General features: G+C 41.6%; 2 protein-coding genes across 4 annotated transcripts in view; both read left to right on the top strand.

Annotated features, from left to right (window-relative positions):
• Positions 1-1,008, top strand: part of fuz (fuzzy planar cell polarity protein) — a 1,929-nt gene extending 921 nt beyond the window's left edge. The window contains exon 1 of the mRNA XM_068737888.1: positions 1-1,008. This exon is cut by the window's left edge and continues 921 nt beyond it. Within this exon, the coding sequence (XP_068593989.1) occupies positions 1-485 (485 nt within the window). The 3' untranslated portion in view covers positions 486-1,008.
• gpt (glutamic--pyruvic transaminase) overlaps positions 1-12,604 on the top strand; it is a 13,789-nt gene extending 1,185 nt beyond the window's left edge. Inside the window, exons 1-12 of one of the 3 annotated variants that reach the window (XM_068737887.1) lie at positions 1,634-1,694; positions 2,182-2,368; positions 6,246-6,335; positions 6,539-6,647; positions 6,777-6,910; positions 7,462-7,705; positions 8,237-8,316; positions 8,406-8,542; positions 8,700-8,874; positions 9,642-9,797; positions 11,284-11,396; positions 12,013-12,604. In XM_068737887.1, the coding sequence (XP_068593988.1) occupies positions 2,231-2,368; positions 6,246-6,335; positions 6,539-6,647; positions 6,777-6,910; positions 7,462-7,705; positions 8,237-8,316; positions 8,406-8,542; positions 8,700-8,874; positions 9,642-9,797; positions 11,284-11,396; positions 12,013-12,103 (1,467 nt within the window). In that variant the 5' untranslated portion in view covers positions 1,634-1,694; positions 2,182-2,230 and the 3' untranslated portion in view covers positions 12,104-12,604. Of the gene's footprint in view, positions 1-1,633; positions 1,695-1,825; positions 2,369-6,245; positions 6,336-6,538; positions 6,648-6,776; positions 6,911-7,461; positions 7,706-8,236; positions 8,317-8,405; positions 8,543-8,699; positions 8,875-9,641; positions 9,798-11,283; positions 11,397-12,012 lie in introns of those variants that run through there. The other 2 variants (XM_068737885.1, XM_068737884.1) reach the window with 2 other exon arrangements.
• Positions 12,605-14,589: the final 1,985 nt, after the last annotated feature.

Genomic DNA, 14,589 nt, shown 5'->3' with positions numbered 1-14,589 from the left:
CCCTGGTGGAGACCCTGAGAGACTGCCTGGCTATTGGAGAGCGCTGCATACCGGGATCTGTATCCATGCGTCCCGATGTGCTGGCAGTTCTTCTCATCAACCGTGAAGCACGTCGCTCAGTCTCCTTCGTGCGGACCTCCACTAGTCATCCCCTCGGTGAGCCTCCTTTACCCTCCAAGGCCCGCTGCTGGGAGCTACTGGAGCTCTTCTACATCTTCAGCACGACACGCTACTTTACGCAGGAGGAGACTCTGTCTGTCTCCCCAGAGGAGAGGGCTCAGAGAGACCACCATGAAGACTTTGTCCTGGGATTCTCCCATCAGCCGCTGCAGTGCTATCTAGTTTCAGAGGAGTGCAAAAGCTACGGACTCCAGACACCACAGCACCAGCTCTTCCTGCTCATCCCGCTGTCAGTGCCCACCTTTGCACTGCGTACGTTGGCCACACAGACTCTCTCAGACATAGTTGCAGCCACTGGGTTTTAATCGAAACCATTGACTTAATTTTCATTAAAACACTTTGACTTAATAATATATTAACTTACAAGTGAATAGCTATTTATTCAAATGTGAATTAGCTGCTATTTAGATTGTTCTTACATCTTTATTGATGACCGCAAAGGTATACAATTACATGTTTGCTAACAGATCTAGAGGCATAAAAATCAGCTTCCATCCGTCTAACTTTTGTACAGACAGATTAACAGACCTCTGATGCACAATAGAAAAGGATATCACTGTTAATGTTCTCACTGTTAATGATCTTTACTAACTCAGGAATGATGTAAGTAATTGAAAATGGCAAAACAAAGGGAACTGCGTTGTTTTGCATTCACAGAGATAAGTCGCTTTTGTCTAACTCCACTGGCTTCAAGGCTGTTCCTGTCACAGTAATGGACGCTGGTTAGACTTAGTGAATACTAACATCATCACTAAGATTGCACTGTATTTCAAAATGTGTGATAGAATCATGTGAAAATGTTACACGGGGATAAATAAGTGCCTACTATTTGTTGTTTTGACTTTTTGAATCATTTGGCTTCAAATATATAGAAAATATTTATTTGTCTGAGCTACTTCTAATCCTAAATATTGTTGGTTACTTTCTGTGGGTCTTGAGTGATCTATACTCACGTTTCCGCCACTAATGTGATAAAGATGTTTGGCCTCTATCGGGTTCACCTTTCATGGCAAAATCTGACAATGGGGCAATACGGCTTCTAACCCACTTGCCAAAAAAGGTAAAAGACAATCAAACAGACAGTTCAATGGTTATAATAATAGTATTTGACTAACTACCAATTACGGCTAATAACAATATTATGTCACACTCACACACTTGGTATGAATCCCTGTGATTGCAGAATTGTACTTATTATTCTGATACACAATTAAAGCAGATTTTGTCAGAGGTATTTTGCATTAATTTAACCCAGCATACAGAAGAAATTGAAGTGGGCTGCAGTTGAAATAGGAGGAGCATTCATGAGTATTTTGTTAACCAAGAATCCTAAGTCTCCACCCAAACCGCATGGAGCATCCAGAACAAAGAGTGTGGGGGGTAGCACTGCGCTGAGCTCGGGACGAAGTTGGATGCTGCACGCGGGTCTCTGGTGATAACCCCCTGAGCCAAGTCTAGCCCGAAGCTGTTTCAGTTCGGTAACCGGAGAACCGACCCTGATTGACAGCCTCACGGTGCGTAAGGTAACGGGAGAAGAGGGGTGGGATATAACGGTTGAAGCCACACACACAAAGGGGGAGGGATACGCTCGCGCTGGTCTGTGGTGTTGCCATGCGTAAAGGGAACGTACCCCGATAATAATTCCAGAGTGCATAAAGTAGTCCGTGTGCGTGGTTGCAGTCAGGGTCGTACTAGACATCAGTACTTAAACCTCTCAAAGGTCCAAAGGGCTGAACGCTTAGTCATTTTTTAGGAGCGCCACTGTGAGTTCACTCCGCGAGTGAAGCAACCAGTCGGTGGTGCAAGTCGCTGTGACCCAAACTTACGGGGAAAAAAAGAATCGTGTAACATGGCAGCCACGCGGATGCAGTTGCTGTCACCCAGAAACGTGCGGCTTTTAAACGGGGGGCGAAACGAGCTGTTAACCGGTGGTGGTGGTGGCCGCTCCAGGGTCCGCGCACTCACCGCCTCTCCCGCTCTGTCGTCCTCCTCTCCCGGCAGAGCTCTATCCAGTCTGAGCGCGACGCGGCGTGGGCTCCCCAAAGAGAAAATGACCGAGAACGGAGTGTCGCCCCGGGCCAAAGTGTTGACCATCGACACCATGAACCCCACGGTGAAGATGGTGGAGTATGCCGTGCGGGGGCCCATCGTGCAGCGGGCTGTGGAGCTGGAGAGGGAGCTCTCTGAGGTTTGTGAAGGCCGTCTGATACCACTGTTCAATACCACCTGTATCCACTATGGACCATAGTATGCATCTTGTCCTTCTCTGGAAACTTCATGCACTCTATTTAACATGTTGTGTTTGTCCATCAGCCCGTTCCTTCTATTGGTCAGACTGGCAAAAAGTTATTTATCCATTGTAGACCAACATAAACTAATCTTTTGCATCGGAAAAACTTACTCCGTCAAATAGTTTAAAAGCCATTTTACTGTTCCTGTATTGGACACAGAAGTCTGGAAAATTGTTGTTCATATCAGTCAAGATTTTGCCATAATGATCTGTTTTATATGCGTTTGAATCTATTTAAAATGTTTATTGGTAAGTTAATTGGAGTATGATTCAAGTCAATGTCTTTCATTAAACATAATTGCATAAGCACGTTTCCATTCCTGGTTAAGTTCTCACTATTACCATCTAAACATTACCCCAAAAATAAAACACTTGTGTGTTTATTACTCGCTTACACTCCCTCTTATCAAAGTCCATCAGTTAGTCAGTAGTTCCAGTGGAGGTCTTAATGTCTGTAGACTGGTTGGATAATGTATAAGCTGTCTCTAGATCCTCAGTGAGGTGAAGGTCCATAGTCTAACCCACAGACTGTGTTTTGTCCTGTGTGTGTCTCACTGTCTGACGTACTAGTGATGCCCATATCTGTTGCCTCACTTTCACTCTGACAGTCCTAAATGTGCAACTTAGCTGATAAGTAATGTAACTTTCATTTTAACAGCTGGAAACCAAAGACTTTGGGGTATCTTTGTCGTGAATGGTCCTCTCGGAAGATTAGAAATCAGTAGGATTATCCATATCGGGCTCTTCTAAATCCATTGTATACATTGATTTTTTTTTACCCAAGATATTATAGGTCCTTTCTATCTTATTGGCATTATAAATACAAACCATTTGTGCATTTCTCTTTTGTTAGTCTTTTTAATTTACGTCGATCCCTTCCGCTCACACAGTTTTTGGTGATGTGGCAACCAGCTGTTAGTGTACCGAGTGCAGTCTGGTGTGAAAACGGTCGTCTCTTGAGTGCGTTGCTCAGGAAGAGACGAGTATCGCGAGCAGGTTCTAACAGAGCGGGGGGGGGGGGGGGGGGGGGCACTGGTACCACAGATCCTATGTTCAGTTTGCTTTGTCCATTGCTGATCCCCTTTCTTTATGGGGTATTCATTTACTTCACGGCAATTTAGATGTTCAAAATGCAGCTGGTAAAACCCAGTTAATATCATACCTGTACAACTTTTAACACCTTCAATCCAGGAAAGTGGAAGCGTGTTGTTCACTGACTGCAGACTGTTTCAACAGTACAGCACCCAGCCAGAAAGTAAAATGTCCCCCAAAAAATCGACTGTTCTTTTGTCTAATCTTTCTGTTTGGATGGTGTTGCATTTCTTTGGGAAATAGGTCACAGTGGTATTCTCCATTTCATCCACGAATTAAACCCACACACATGAGTGAGCGCTGTAATACTCTACTCCAGTGTCCGACACACCTTGTTCTTTTAAGCTGAGGTCTTTGCTCCTTTTTATATGTGCTACAAGTTCGGCCTTGTTTTTGTTGTTTTCCCCGAATACTAAAGCTGTGTTAGTTGTTAGCTTTTCCAAACAGGGAAAACAACTTTGATCCAATACGCTGTATCAGTTAACGGGTGCACAAATAAACGCTTGACATGCGGTTATGACATTGTGGTCTTTGTTTGTCTTAATGAGCTGATAGTTAATGAGGACCATTGACGCACAAAGGCCAGAAGGGAAAGCAACATGCAAACCTCCTGAAATGTTCTCCATTGTAGAATCCATGTTGCATTAAAAAAACTTAAATTACACAGTCACATTTTGCAAATTGAATTTTCTTAGTTTAGTTTATTACGATAAACATTTAACAGCTTACACCACGGCATTCTTTTCAAGAACTTTTCCCTGTTTTACGCCCTCAAGGAAACCTTTCCTTTGTAAAGTCTTGGGGCCCTCAGGGCACAGTTTCACCCTCTCTATTGTTTGCTGGACTGTTTTTATCAGCGATGGAGGACACAAAGCCTTGGTCTTTTTCAAGCTGCTTCTCAGGAGCAGAGGTCAGTGTGTTTATAAAAGGCCCCCCCATCATGAATGGGCGGTACTTCTGACCTAGGGGTGTTATTCACCTGGTGTGACGCTATTGGTCCAGACCGAGAGACTCCTCTAGTGTTCGACCAATGAGAGAGTCTGACACTCAAACCTCCTCAAATCTGAACTGGTTTGGACTAATCAAATAAACATGCTGCTTTGTTTTCAGCAGCCTGTCAGCATGAGGTTCCACTTGTGGCTTTTCTGTCACGCTGCTCCTAACATCTGGTGTTAACAGCGTGTGTGTGTGTGTGTGTGTGTGTGTGTGTGTGTGTGTGTGTGTGTGTGTGTGTGTGTGTGTGTGTGTGTGTGTGTGTGTGTGTGTGTGCGCGCGCACACATGCTTGTGTTTGTGCATGTGGTGGCGTGCTTTGCTGTTTGTCCTCTGAGAGCGGTCTCAGCTGCCCAAGAGATTATCTTTCAGAAATATTATGTTATTGGCGTAGAAGATGGTAAACTGATACCTTTATTTTGGTAATATATCATCCTAATTATTTTTGACGTTGTTTACTGCTGCTGCGCTGTCATAGATCCGGTTCCTCGGTCTACACTGAGGAGGTTCAAAGCCTCTGTGTAATGTACTGTATGTCTCTGTTTGTGTGTCAGAAGGTTAATGTCGGTACGATAAGGTAGTTTGCACAGGTTCCCGTGTTTGCGTCTACTATCGGCATCAACGCTGTTGCAAATGCACTTTATTAGAGGAACAGAAAAAAGTTAGTGTGGTGAAGGAACCGTTGACACCTTTCACTGGCTTAACCTAAATAATCATGAAAGTAAGTTATTTCTGTGGCATATGAAAACAATAAACACACTTACACAACACACATTCATCCCCAAAATACATCATACTTCCTCTAACAAAAATAAATAAATGTGTTGCTGTCTGTATTAATGTACATACACCTGTCTTTGTCTAATGTGTCACCTTTTTGTCTCATTGCACTAACAAAAGGGGGAAAAAGTTTCTTTAATCGGAAACCTGAAACCTTTTTTTTCGACACCCACTATTTTTTCATTAAAACTATCAAAAACATCGCCCCATAGTGGTCAAAAACACCACAGGGTACATTTTAAATGGTGGTCTTCCTGTGAAACTAAAATAAATAGATTCTTAAAAAAAAAAAAAAATTGTTACTGACTAAACTTATTTAGAAATAGAAAAGTTTGAATTATACATGTGCTGTAATGTACCTGTACAGTTATCTTGTCCATGTAGATTCTGTCTCTGCTAATCTAAAGTTAAACCTGCCTGTTTGGCCTGCATGTCGTCCTAATGTATTCTGCCAAAATATGCTGACATTTGAGACATGACACAGGAGGAACGCTAAAGCTAATAGCTAATAGAGCATTTGAGCCTGGCTGATATTTTTTTTTATTTTAACCGTTTCTTTATACACCTCTGTGCAGTGAAGTCACTGGTTCAGTCCACCAATTTAATCCCTCCATAGAAGCTATGACTAAACCCCCAAACCCGCTGTGTGCTCAGCAGCTGCTGAGCTCTCAGCCTCTTGTGGCATGACTTTTTATGGAAAACTTGTGTATGTGTTTAAGCCTGTGTGTGGGCACAGTGTCAAGTTTGTTTAGGGGCCTCGGGTGCTCTCAGCCAACCTCCTTTCTCTTTAAAATAATCTAGTCAGGTTGCTTAATAGGCGGTCACGTCACTGTACATCTCAGTTTTGTGTACAAAAGGAAGAAAAGCTGTCATTATTAAAATAAATTGTATGTTGTGTTTGTGCCCTGCAGGGAATCAAGAAGCCTTTTGTGGAGGTCATCAAGGCCAACATTGGCGACGCGCATGCTATGGGCCAGCAGCCAATCACTTTCTTCCGACAGGTCTGCCCCTCATCCTCACCCCCAACCCCTCATCTAAATTTAGCACCTCACCTCTGACTTGTTGGTGTCTATCAAACAGATTTGTCCCTACTTGAAAGTTGGTGTCACTATATATATTGTTCCTGTTCTGCAGTAATGTGTGCAGGTTTTTGCATAATGTCTCCCTCCACCTTTTTATCCTCACACCTCCTTTTTGTTCTAAGGTCTTGGCGCTGTGCTCCTACCCTGAACTGCTGAACGACAGCACATTCCCAGAGGACGCTAAAAGTAGAGCGCGCCGCATTCTTCAGTCCTGCGGAGGGAACAGTATGGGTGGGTTGGTTTCTGCACAATGAACTTATATAACCTCAGCTGCTAATCATCACCTTTCTCTTTTATACTCGTGTTCAGTTTAGCTTTCAGTAAAGCAACTTGTCTGGTCTCCATGTGGATCTCCCTCAGGTTCCTACAGTGCCAGTCAGGGCATAGACGCTGTGCGCCAGGACGTGGCCCGCTACATTGAGCGAAGAGATGGCGGTGTGCCCTGCGACCCAGACGACATTTACCTCACCACAGGGGCCAGCGACGGCATCGTGGTACAAATCACCTCATCTTTTAAACTGACTTTGTGTCTCCAGTGTACTCTCAATCATGCGTGTTTGTCACAAATGAGTAAAGTCACTGACTTGTAACTCATAAATATCTTTGAGATATATAATGAGTTTAAGAATGTTTCCTGTTCATACTGTTTCATTTCAAGTAGTTTGCGTTCTGGTTGAGTTACAATAAAGCAGAGTTGAGTTACAACTTTCCAAGAAAAAGTAGCAAAGATTTGAGAAAAAACAGAAAAACAGATCAGCACAATTCTGTATAGCAGTACTGTTTTTTTTTTTTTTTTTCTATTCTTGTTGACCATCTCTCTTAACCATCATCAGACTTGATTGCATGATGTGTTCTTTAAAAAGAGAACTGTTGGTTTCACTCAGAGCACCAAAGTGAAATTGCACCAGTTTACTTTTTACTCCGATGTGTGTGCCTGTAAAGTATCATGCAGATAAAGCTCCTGTGTATCATATAAGATTACTTGTATGTCGGTAACACTGTTGCTCTGACATCGTTCTCGACATCCCCGTCCTGCACTTTTTAGACCATGCTGAAGCTGCTGGTGTGTGGCGAGGACGCGACCCGTACAGGCGTCATGATCTCCATACCTCAGTATCCGCTGTACTCGGCCGCGCTCGCCGAACTGGCCGCCGTGCAGATCAACTACTACCTCAACGAGGAGAAGTGCTGGAGTCTGGACATCAGTGAGCTGCAGCGTGCCCTGGATGAGGCTCGGCGCCACTGCAACCCTCGAGCCCTGTGCATCATCAACCCCGGAAACCCCACCGGTAAAGTTTTGGTCAAAATGACGAGATTCTTAGTAGTTGTCGGTATTTTCACATATTGAACCTTCTCATTCAGCGCTCCAGATGATCAAGCTGTGTCAGTTTTAGGAGATAGAACTTAAGAAGGACTTCAATTTTAACCTTTTTTTTGTCAATTAAGTAGTTATTGTACTGATGCATCTCTAATGTAGTCACAGATGAGTGGGCCTTAATTTTAAAGACTTAAAATACTTTAATAGATTATTTTGGGGCCATTTTTCGGATAGTTTACAGAGAAAGAGACTGGAATTAATTCTGGAATCAAACGCAGTTTAAAGCACAGGTCTACCAGGATGCCCAGGAATGAAGTTACTTAAAAGTATATCCTTCCTGCATGAGGAGTAGACATTGCGTTACCTCCCTTGTATCTCCATCACCACACCGTTCTTTCACTACTGCAGGAGGAGCCACTAGATGGCAGCAAATAAACATAACAGCCTGGCTAACCACCACTTCAAAACCTTTATCCTTAATGAGCCTCCTTCTCATTCACAGGTCAGGTTCAGAGCAGACAGTGCATTGAGGATGTAATCCGATTTGCAGCGAAGGAACGTCTCTTCCTCATGGCTGACGAGGTACTGCCTCTCTGCATCTCTTTCCACATCTGCCTGCTTTATTGTTTTCTGTGCCCTGTGACATCGGTCATTCTGTCTTCGTCTCCCAGGTGTACCAGGATAATGTATACGCTGACGGTTGCCAGTTCCACTCTTTTAAGAAGGTTCTGTTTGACATGGGGCCAGAGTACTCAGACACAGTGGAACTGGCATCCTTCCACTCTACCTCCAAATGTTACATGGGAGAGTAAGTCATTTTAATTGCATGCTGGGGATGAATCCGCCAGACCTTGTTAAAATGTTGACAACCAGCTCTTTGTGTTTTCTATAACCTTCTGTCTTTTTATGTTTCCTTTTTTTTTTTGTGTTACAAAAAAGTGCTAATGTTTTCTCTCCCTTCTCAGGTGTGGCTTCCGTGGAGGCTACATGGAGATCATCAACATGGACGATGACGTGAAGGCCCAGCTGTCCAAGCTGGTGTCTGTCCGTCTGTGTCCCCCTGTTCCTGGACAGGCTCTCATGGACCTGGTGGTCAACCCCCCGCAGCCCGGTGAACCCTCGCATGAGAAGTTCATCAAGGTACAGAGTCGACATCCCACAAGCAGGACAAATGAATCAAAACACACATATATTGCAACATGCTCTCCTGTACATTATAAATACACTCACACCGGTTTCATTATACTGGACATTCTCTTTGCAACAAGATACCCATAGAATGCTATTGTTTATGGGCTGTTTTGACTTTTCTCTTAGACTAATAAGACAATCTGAAATACTATTTGTGTTGTAATGGCCTCGACTGTATGCAAGCTTAGTTACAGTTTTATCTAAAATCTCAGAAATGAATATGTAATGCAATGCCTATGCATTATATCCTGTTATATCCTGTTACATTGTTATAAGGAAAAATAAGTCCTTTTTTCCATTAACTTGACTATTATCATGGTCAATGTATCGCAAAAGCGTAGTCGTGAGCAAAACCATGCACAAAGCTGCTTTGAACATTTTTTAAATAGTAGCATAGGTGACTTTTGAAAGGCCCTCATTACCTCCTTGTAGGGTGTGAAAGTAAATTTGGCCAAAAAAAGATTCTTTGTTTACCTCACGGCCTTCATATGATCTCTGTTTACACTTGCTGTGCAATAACCAGCATGGCTATTCTTCGGTCTCGTGGAGCTCACGGAAGTCTGGAGAAATTCAAGCAGAAAACTTTGTCAGAGAAACAGTTGGCCATAGTTTAACTTCCAGCTAATGCATTTTCAGATTGTAGTAACATCCCTCTGTGGTTTCTTTTCTCCCTGTCCTCTCTATCGTGTATTTTCTCTTCTCTCTCCCTCATCCAGGAGCGCACGGCCACGTTAAGTGCCTTAGCAGAGAAGGCCGCGCTTACAGAGCAGGTTCTCAATACCGTTCAAGGCATCAGCTGCAATCCTGTGCAGGGCGCCATGTACTCCTTCCCTCGCATAACCATCCCCGAAAAGGCCGTCAAAGAGGCCACGGTCAGTCCTCCGCATTCTCTCATAAACATTTCAACGATTCAAGTTTGACTGTTTTGTCGTTTCAAGGAAACTACATCGATGAGGAGCAAATATAGTTGAAGAATAATTTTTACTCATCACTCTCACTAGCCTACTTATCATTCGGTCTGTTATTATTTCACTTATTTTTATCTGTGGCCTCAACAGCTCTTGTTCCACTAATACACGCGTTCCACTGCTGGCATTAAATACACCTGCAGAAAACACAAGACCAACATATCATACTTCCCGCTGTGCTTCATTAAGTAACCCTTTTTAATTAGGATCCCTACGCTCTGCATTCACCAACCATTGTTTTTGATTTCCAATAGCTTGAGGTTTCAATTCTGTCCCAAGGTTCACTGCTCAGTAGCAATTTCAGGGAGGGCTGATGAGTAGAGCCACCGAAAATCTGATTATCTGATTATCCTTGCAGAGGATAAGGTCGGAGTGCAGCTGACCTGCTGACACCTGATCATTCCCAGGGGCTCTGCTCACCATCTTCACCACACAGTTGTAGCCTTGCTTTGCTTTCCCCCCAAAAAACGAGGCTTAAGGAGAGAGCTTCTTTTGCGACATTCAATATTACCAGTGGCAGGTTAAATAGAGGTGCCGATGTGTGGTCCATTGAGCTGGATCTCAATACTCTGCTACTTGTAAGGGCTGAGATAATTTTAATGGGATTTAAAAAGGTTTTACAAAAGCTTTTGATCTGAAGGAAATAATGTTTTACCTCAAATTGGTACTCTTCTCTTTTTAGTCTATTTGCATCAACCTTCGGTTATCCTTTTAGCCTGCTGCCGGAAAAAAAGTCTTGAATTCTGAAGGGCACCTGTGCTACATAACTCTGAAACACATGAACGGGAGAGAAATGTTGCCATGAAACTGTAGAATACAATATAAAAATATAGAAATATAAGCTCTGTAAAATTTGATTTAGTTTATTACCCATATTTATGTTTGAAGTCAAGCTGTTCTCATACATACACAGACTGTAGAAAAGACCTCCAAGAATAACAAATAGCTTTTTATAAGATATCAAGCTACCGGTTGTATGAGGATACATTGTAGAAGTACAGGAATATACTGTTGGTTACAAAGAGCTGTTTCTGTGTTCATTTTGTCTGATTCTGCTTTAAATAGATTTGATTTTCTACAAATTGAAAATCCTTTTATAGTAAATTTAATTGAATGAAAAACAGAATGTAGTGGAAGAAAATAATAACTAAAGCTGCTCGGTGAGAGTGCTGCAAAAAAGTACATGCAGTATTTTTAGTATGAAGACTAAGCTGTGAGTCACAGTGTTAAGTTACAAACATTGCTTCAGTGCTACACTGCTATAGACACAGCAAAACAGCACGTATCATAGCTAATATTCTTGATCCAACACTTGCTACTTTAATAGTCCCATGCCACCAGAATATGAAACCTCAAGCAGCAACATGCTGTTTCTTTTCCTCTCCGTTAGGACAAAGGTCAGCAGCCAGATATGTTTTACTGCATGAAGATGCTGGAGGAGACGGGGATCTGCCTCGTACCCGGAAGTGGCTTTGGTCAGAAGGATGGAACGTACCACTTCAGGTACAGAACACTACACACTATATTTACACACGTAAATATATATATATATATATATATATATATATATATATATATATATATATATACATATACACACACACACACACACACACACACACACACACACACACACACACACACACACACACACACACACACACGGTTTCCACTCCGCTCTCAATGTACATACACTATTTTACAATAAACAAGAAAAAATATATAAGAATGAAGAAGGGCAGAAAGTAGAACAGATGTACTGTAGGTATAAACATTTAACAGCTATATACAATTTTATGCCAACTGTGTGGATTCATATGGGAATGAAGCCGTGAGGAACATTTATGTAAAAGACATAAAAAGGCATCACTTTAACAGATTGATGAAGCCATCAATGTCTCATATTCTGTCCGAAAATTGAAGGAAGAGGATGATTGTCATTTTGAAACGTACCTATTTCACTCTTTCTAGTTCTTGAATTACTTTCCGAGTTGATTCTTAAGCGATTTTTTAAAATCAACGTTACTCTTTAACTCTTAGCCAAGGCGTCTTCTCTCGCTGCACCACTCGGTTACACAGTTCATGTTTGTCTTTCTTTTCTTTCCCCTCTCCCTTCCAGAATGACCATCTTGCCACCGAAGGACAAGCTGACGATCCTGCTGAACAAAGTCAAGGAGTTCCACCAGAAATTCCTACAGCAGTATTCTTAAATTGCCACATCTCTTCCTCTTCTTTGTAAAAGGAGGAACCCATCAACCAAAACAAAAAGAACTCAGCCAATCAGAATTTATCTGTCACTAATAAGTGCCTTTGCTACCGCGGCTCTGGTGGTCTCTGTGATGACGCACTTCAGCCTTTACACTGATCTCATTGGGACATTCACAGACGCTTTTCAAGGCTTTGTTCGAAAACAAAACTGGACATGAAGAAATTAAGAGACGTGTGTAAAGTTTGATTTGAAAAATATGGTTTGAACTTTGAAGGATTTATGTACTGTAGGTATTTGTGATTATGAGAAATGGATCTTTATGAATACCAAGCTAAAAATATAAAGGTACAATTGAAGGAAAAGGTAATGCTGCTTAAAACCTTTGTGTACAACCAATATTACATTCCCGCAGGCAGTACTTGACAGGGAGAATATGCCGAACAGTCGCCATTTGCATGATGATTCAAAGATGATTTTGTAGAATAAAAATAAATGTAACGGATGATATGTCTCGTTATTTTAGAAAGAGCAGTTAGATGTGTTTAGAATTTAAATTAAGACGAATGGGTCATTTTCCTTTGACAGAGTTCATTTATGGAAAACAAGTGGTTACGTTACAGATCTTCATACTTTCATTAAGGGACGGATTGGGCAAGAGGAGTTTTGCAACATAAGCACACAGTGATTAGTCATTTTCCATCTCTGTAATTATTACAACTGTTGAAGGCCAAAGGAGAATATTTCACTCTCAAAATGTTACTCATTAAAAGAAACGGTAGGTTTAAGTTAATGTGAAATGATGTACTTTTTTACCTCCTTACAAGTTGAATTAATGAGTAACCCTTGCTCAACTCATTCTTACACCCAGGGATCATTACATTTTAACTCTGAAGTTGAAAAGTTCCCTGTCGAAGAAAGTCAAACAAAACCCAACCTCAAAATCCAAGATGGCTGCTCTGTGCATCAACCGTAAAAAAGCTGTAGTAAAATGCTATAAATTAGCACTGTCTCACTTGTTAAAGCCGTCATATATACAGTACAGAAAAGGGGTCTATAAAAACGTTTTATTAGTGCAGCTTCAAAAGAACAGACAGAAAAAAGATTATGGCAATTGAAGAGAAATTAAAAGTACTGTTACACTGGTGGTCACATTGTAGTTAAACCAATTTACACAACAATAGATGCATATGTTACAAGTGAGCCATTATTCTTTGTACAAGAAGGGTTTTAACAGTTAAAGATTATGCGCTAATGTAATTTATTGATTAATTCTCATTAGCAGAGGCTAAAGTCATAATTAGCCAAGTAGGCCTAATGTAGACAGTCTCCACTTTGGCAATAAAAGAGTTAGGTTGCTCCCCAGATGTCACACACATCTGGGATGGGCAACTGTCTGCTGAAACTGTCACCTAGATACAACAGCAGCCTTTATTGTCTCTATTAATCTGTCATCTATTTTATCGCCTAGTATGCAGTTTCCGAGCACGCTGGGATGATGGATGGTAGCGCAGGTTATGTGTGTGTGGGTGAGGTATAGAGAGTGAAAGACTATGTGGAAAGTGTTAAATTGAAGCATGTAGTTTGAAGATGTTTTCTGCTCTCTTCCTCTCTACTCCACAGTGGCTGTCAGCTTTAATTATCTTTGACAATGGCTCTCCTGAATCCTAATTATACTGAGCCTCGTCTTTCCTGGAGCTCCTCGCCAGTCACTCCAGCAGCATGACGCGCTCACACGTTCCAGTCCTCTTCACCCTAAATTAATTGGGTGCGTTTGGGTTTTTTTTCTCTCCTCTTATCTCCTGACATCTTTTGGGAATCAAAGGTCATCATTAGTTCGGGTGAGGATGTAGGGCGACAGACAGACAGTCATGCATCAGGCAGCAGCGCTGTCATGTGGATGCCTATGGTTGTGAGAATGACCAGCCTTTATTCAACGTGTCTTTATATGACTGACCTGAGCAGGTTATTGAGACTCAGTACCGTTTGTGAGTTGACAATTATATTGTGTTCATTGTTCTGTATGTGTGTACAGTAATGACCATAAGAGTCTATTATCTGGTTCAAACTTTGGCTGGCATTTAGTGTGGAAATGAAGGGTGATTCCACAGAAAATGTCACAAAATACTCACTCTAAAGATATTCGATATCTTAACTATCAATTATTTTCACTCAAACAGTTCAACAACTAAAAGTCAACACATTTTCCATTCTCATTTTAACATACTGGAAATAAGTAAATCAACTCATAAAATGCCAACCATGTTGAACAGCAATAATACCCCAAATTCCCAGAAATGTGGAGAAGTACATTTGTTCAGGTTATTTTTTTTTACTTTAAAATGTGGAGGGTTAAGGTTTTAATCTGGAAGCTTGTTTATTAAGATGTTTATTTTTCATCTTTTGTGTGAATGGATTGGAGGGTTAATCGTGTCAGGAGGATTTATACAGAGCTGTGTTGGGTAAGATAAAGTATGTCCATGATTTCCA

The sequence above is a fragment of the Cebidichthys violaceus genome, unplaced genomic scaffold (genome assembly GCF_023349555.1).
Source record: "Cebidichthys violaceus isolate CVI_PGR_0920_01 unplaced genomic scaffold, fCebVio1.0.p SCAF_8, whole genome shotgun sequence".
Classification (NCBI taxonomy): domain Eukaryota; kingdom Metazoa; phylum Chordata; class Actinopteri; order Perciformes; family Stichaeidae; genus Cebidichthys; species Cebidichthys violaceus.
The sequence above is the reverse complement of the archived record's forward strand: the minus strand, read 5'-3'. Positions and strand labels throughout refer to the sequence as shown.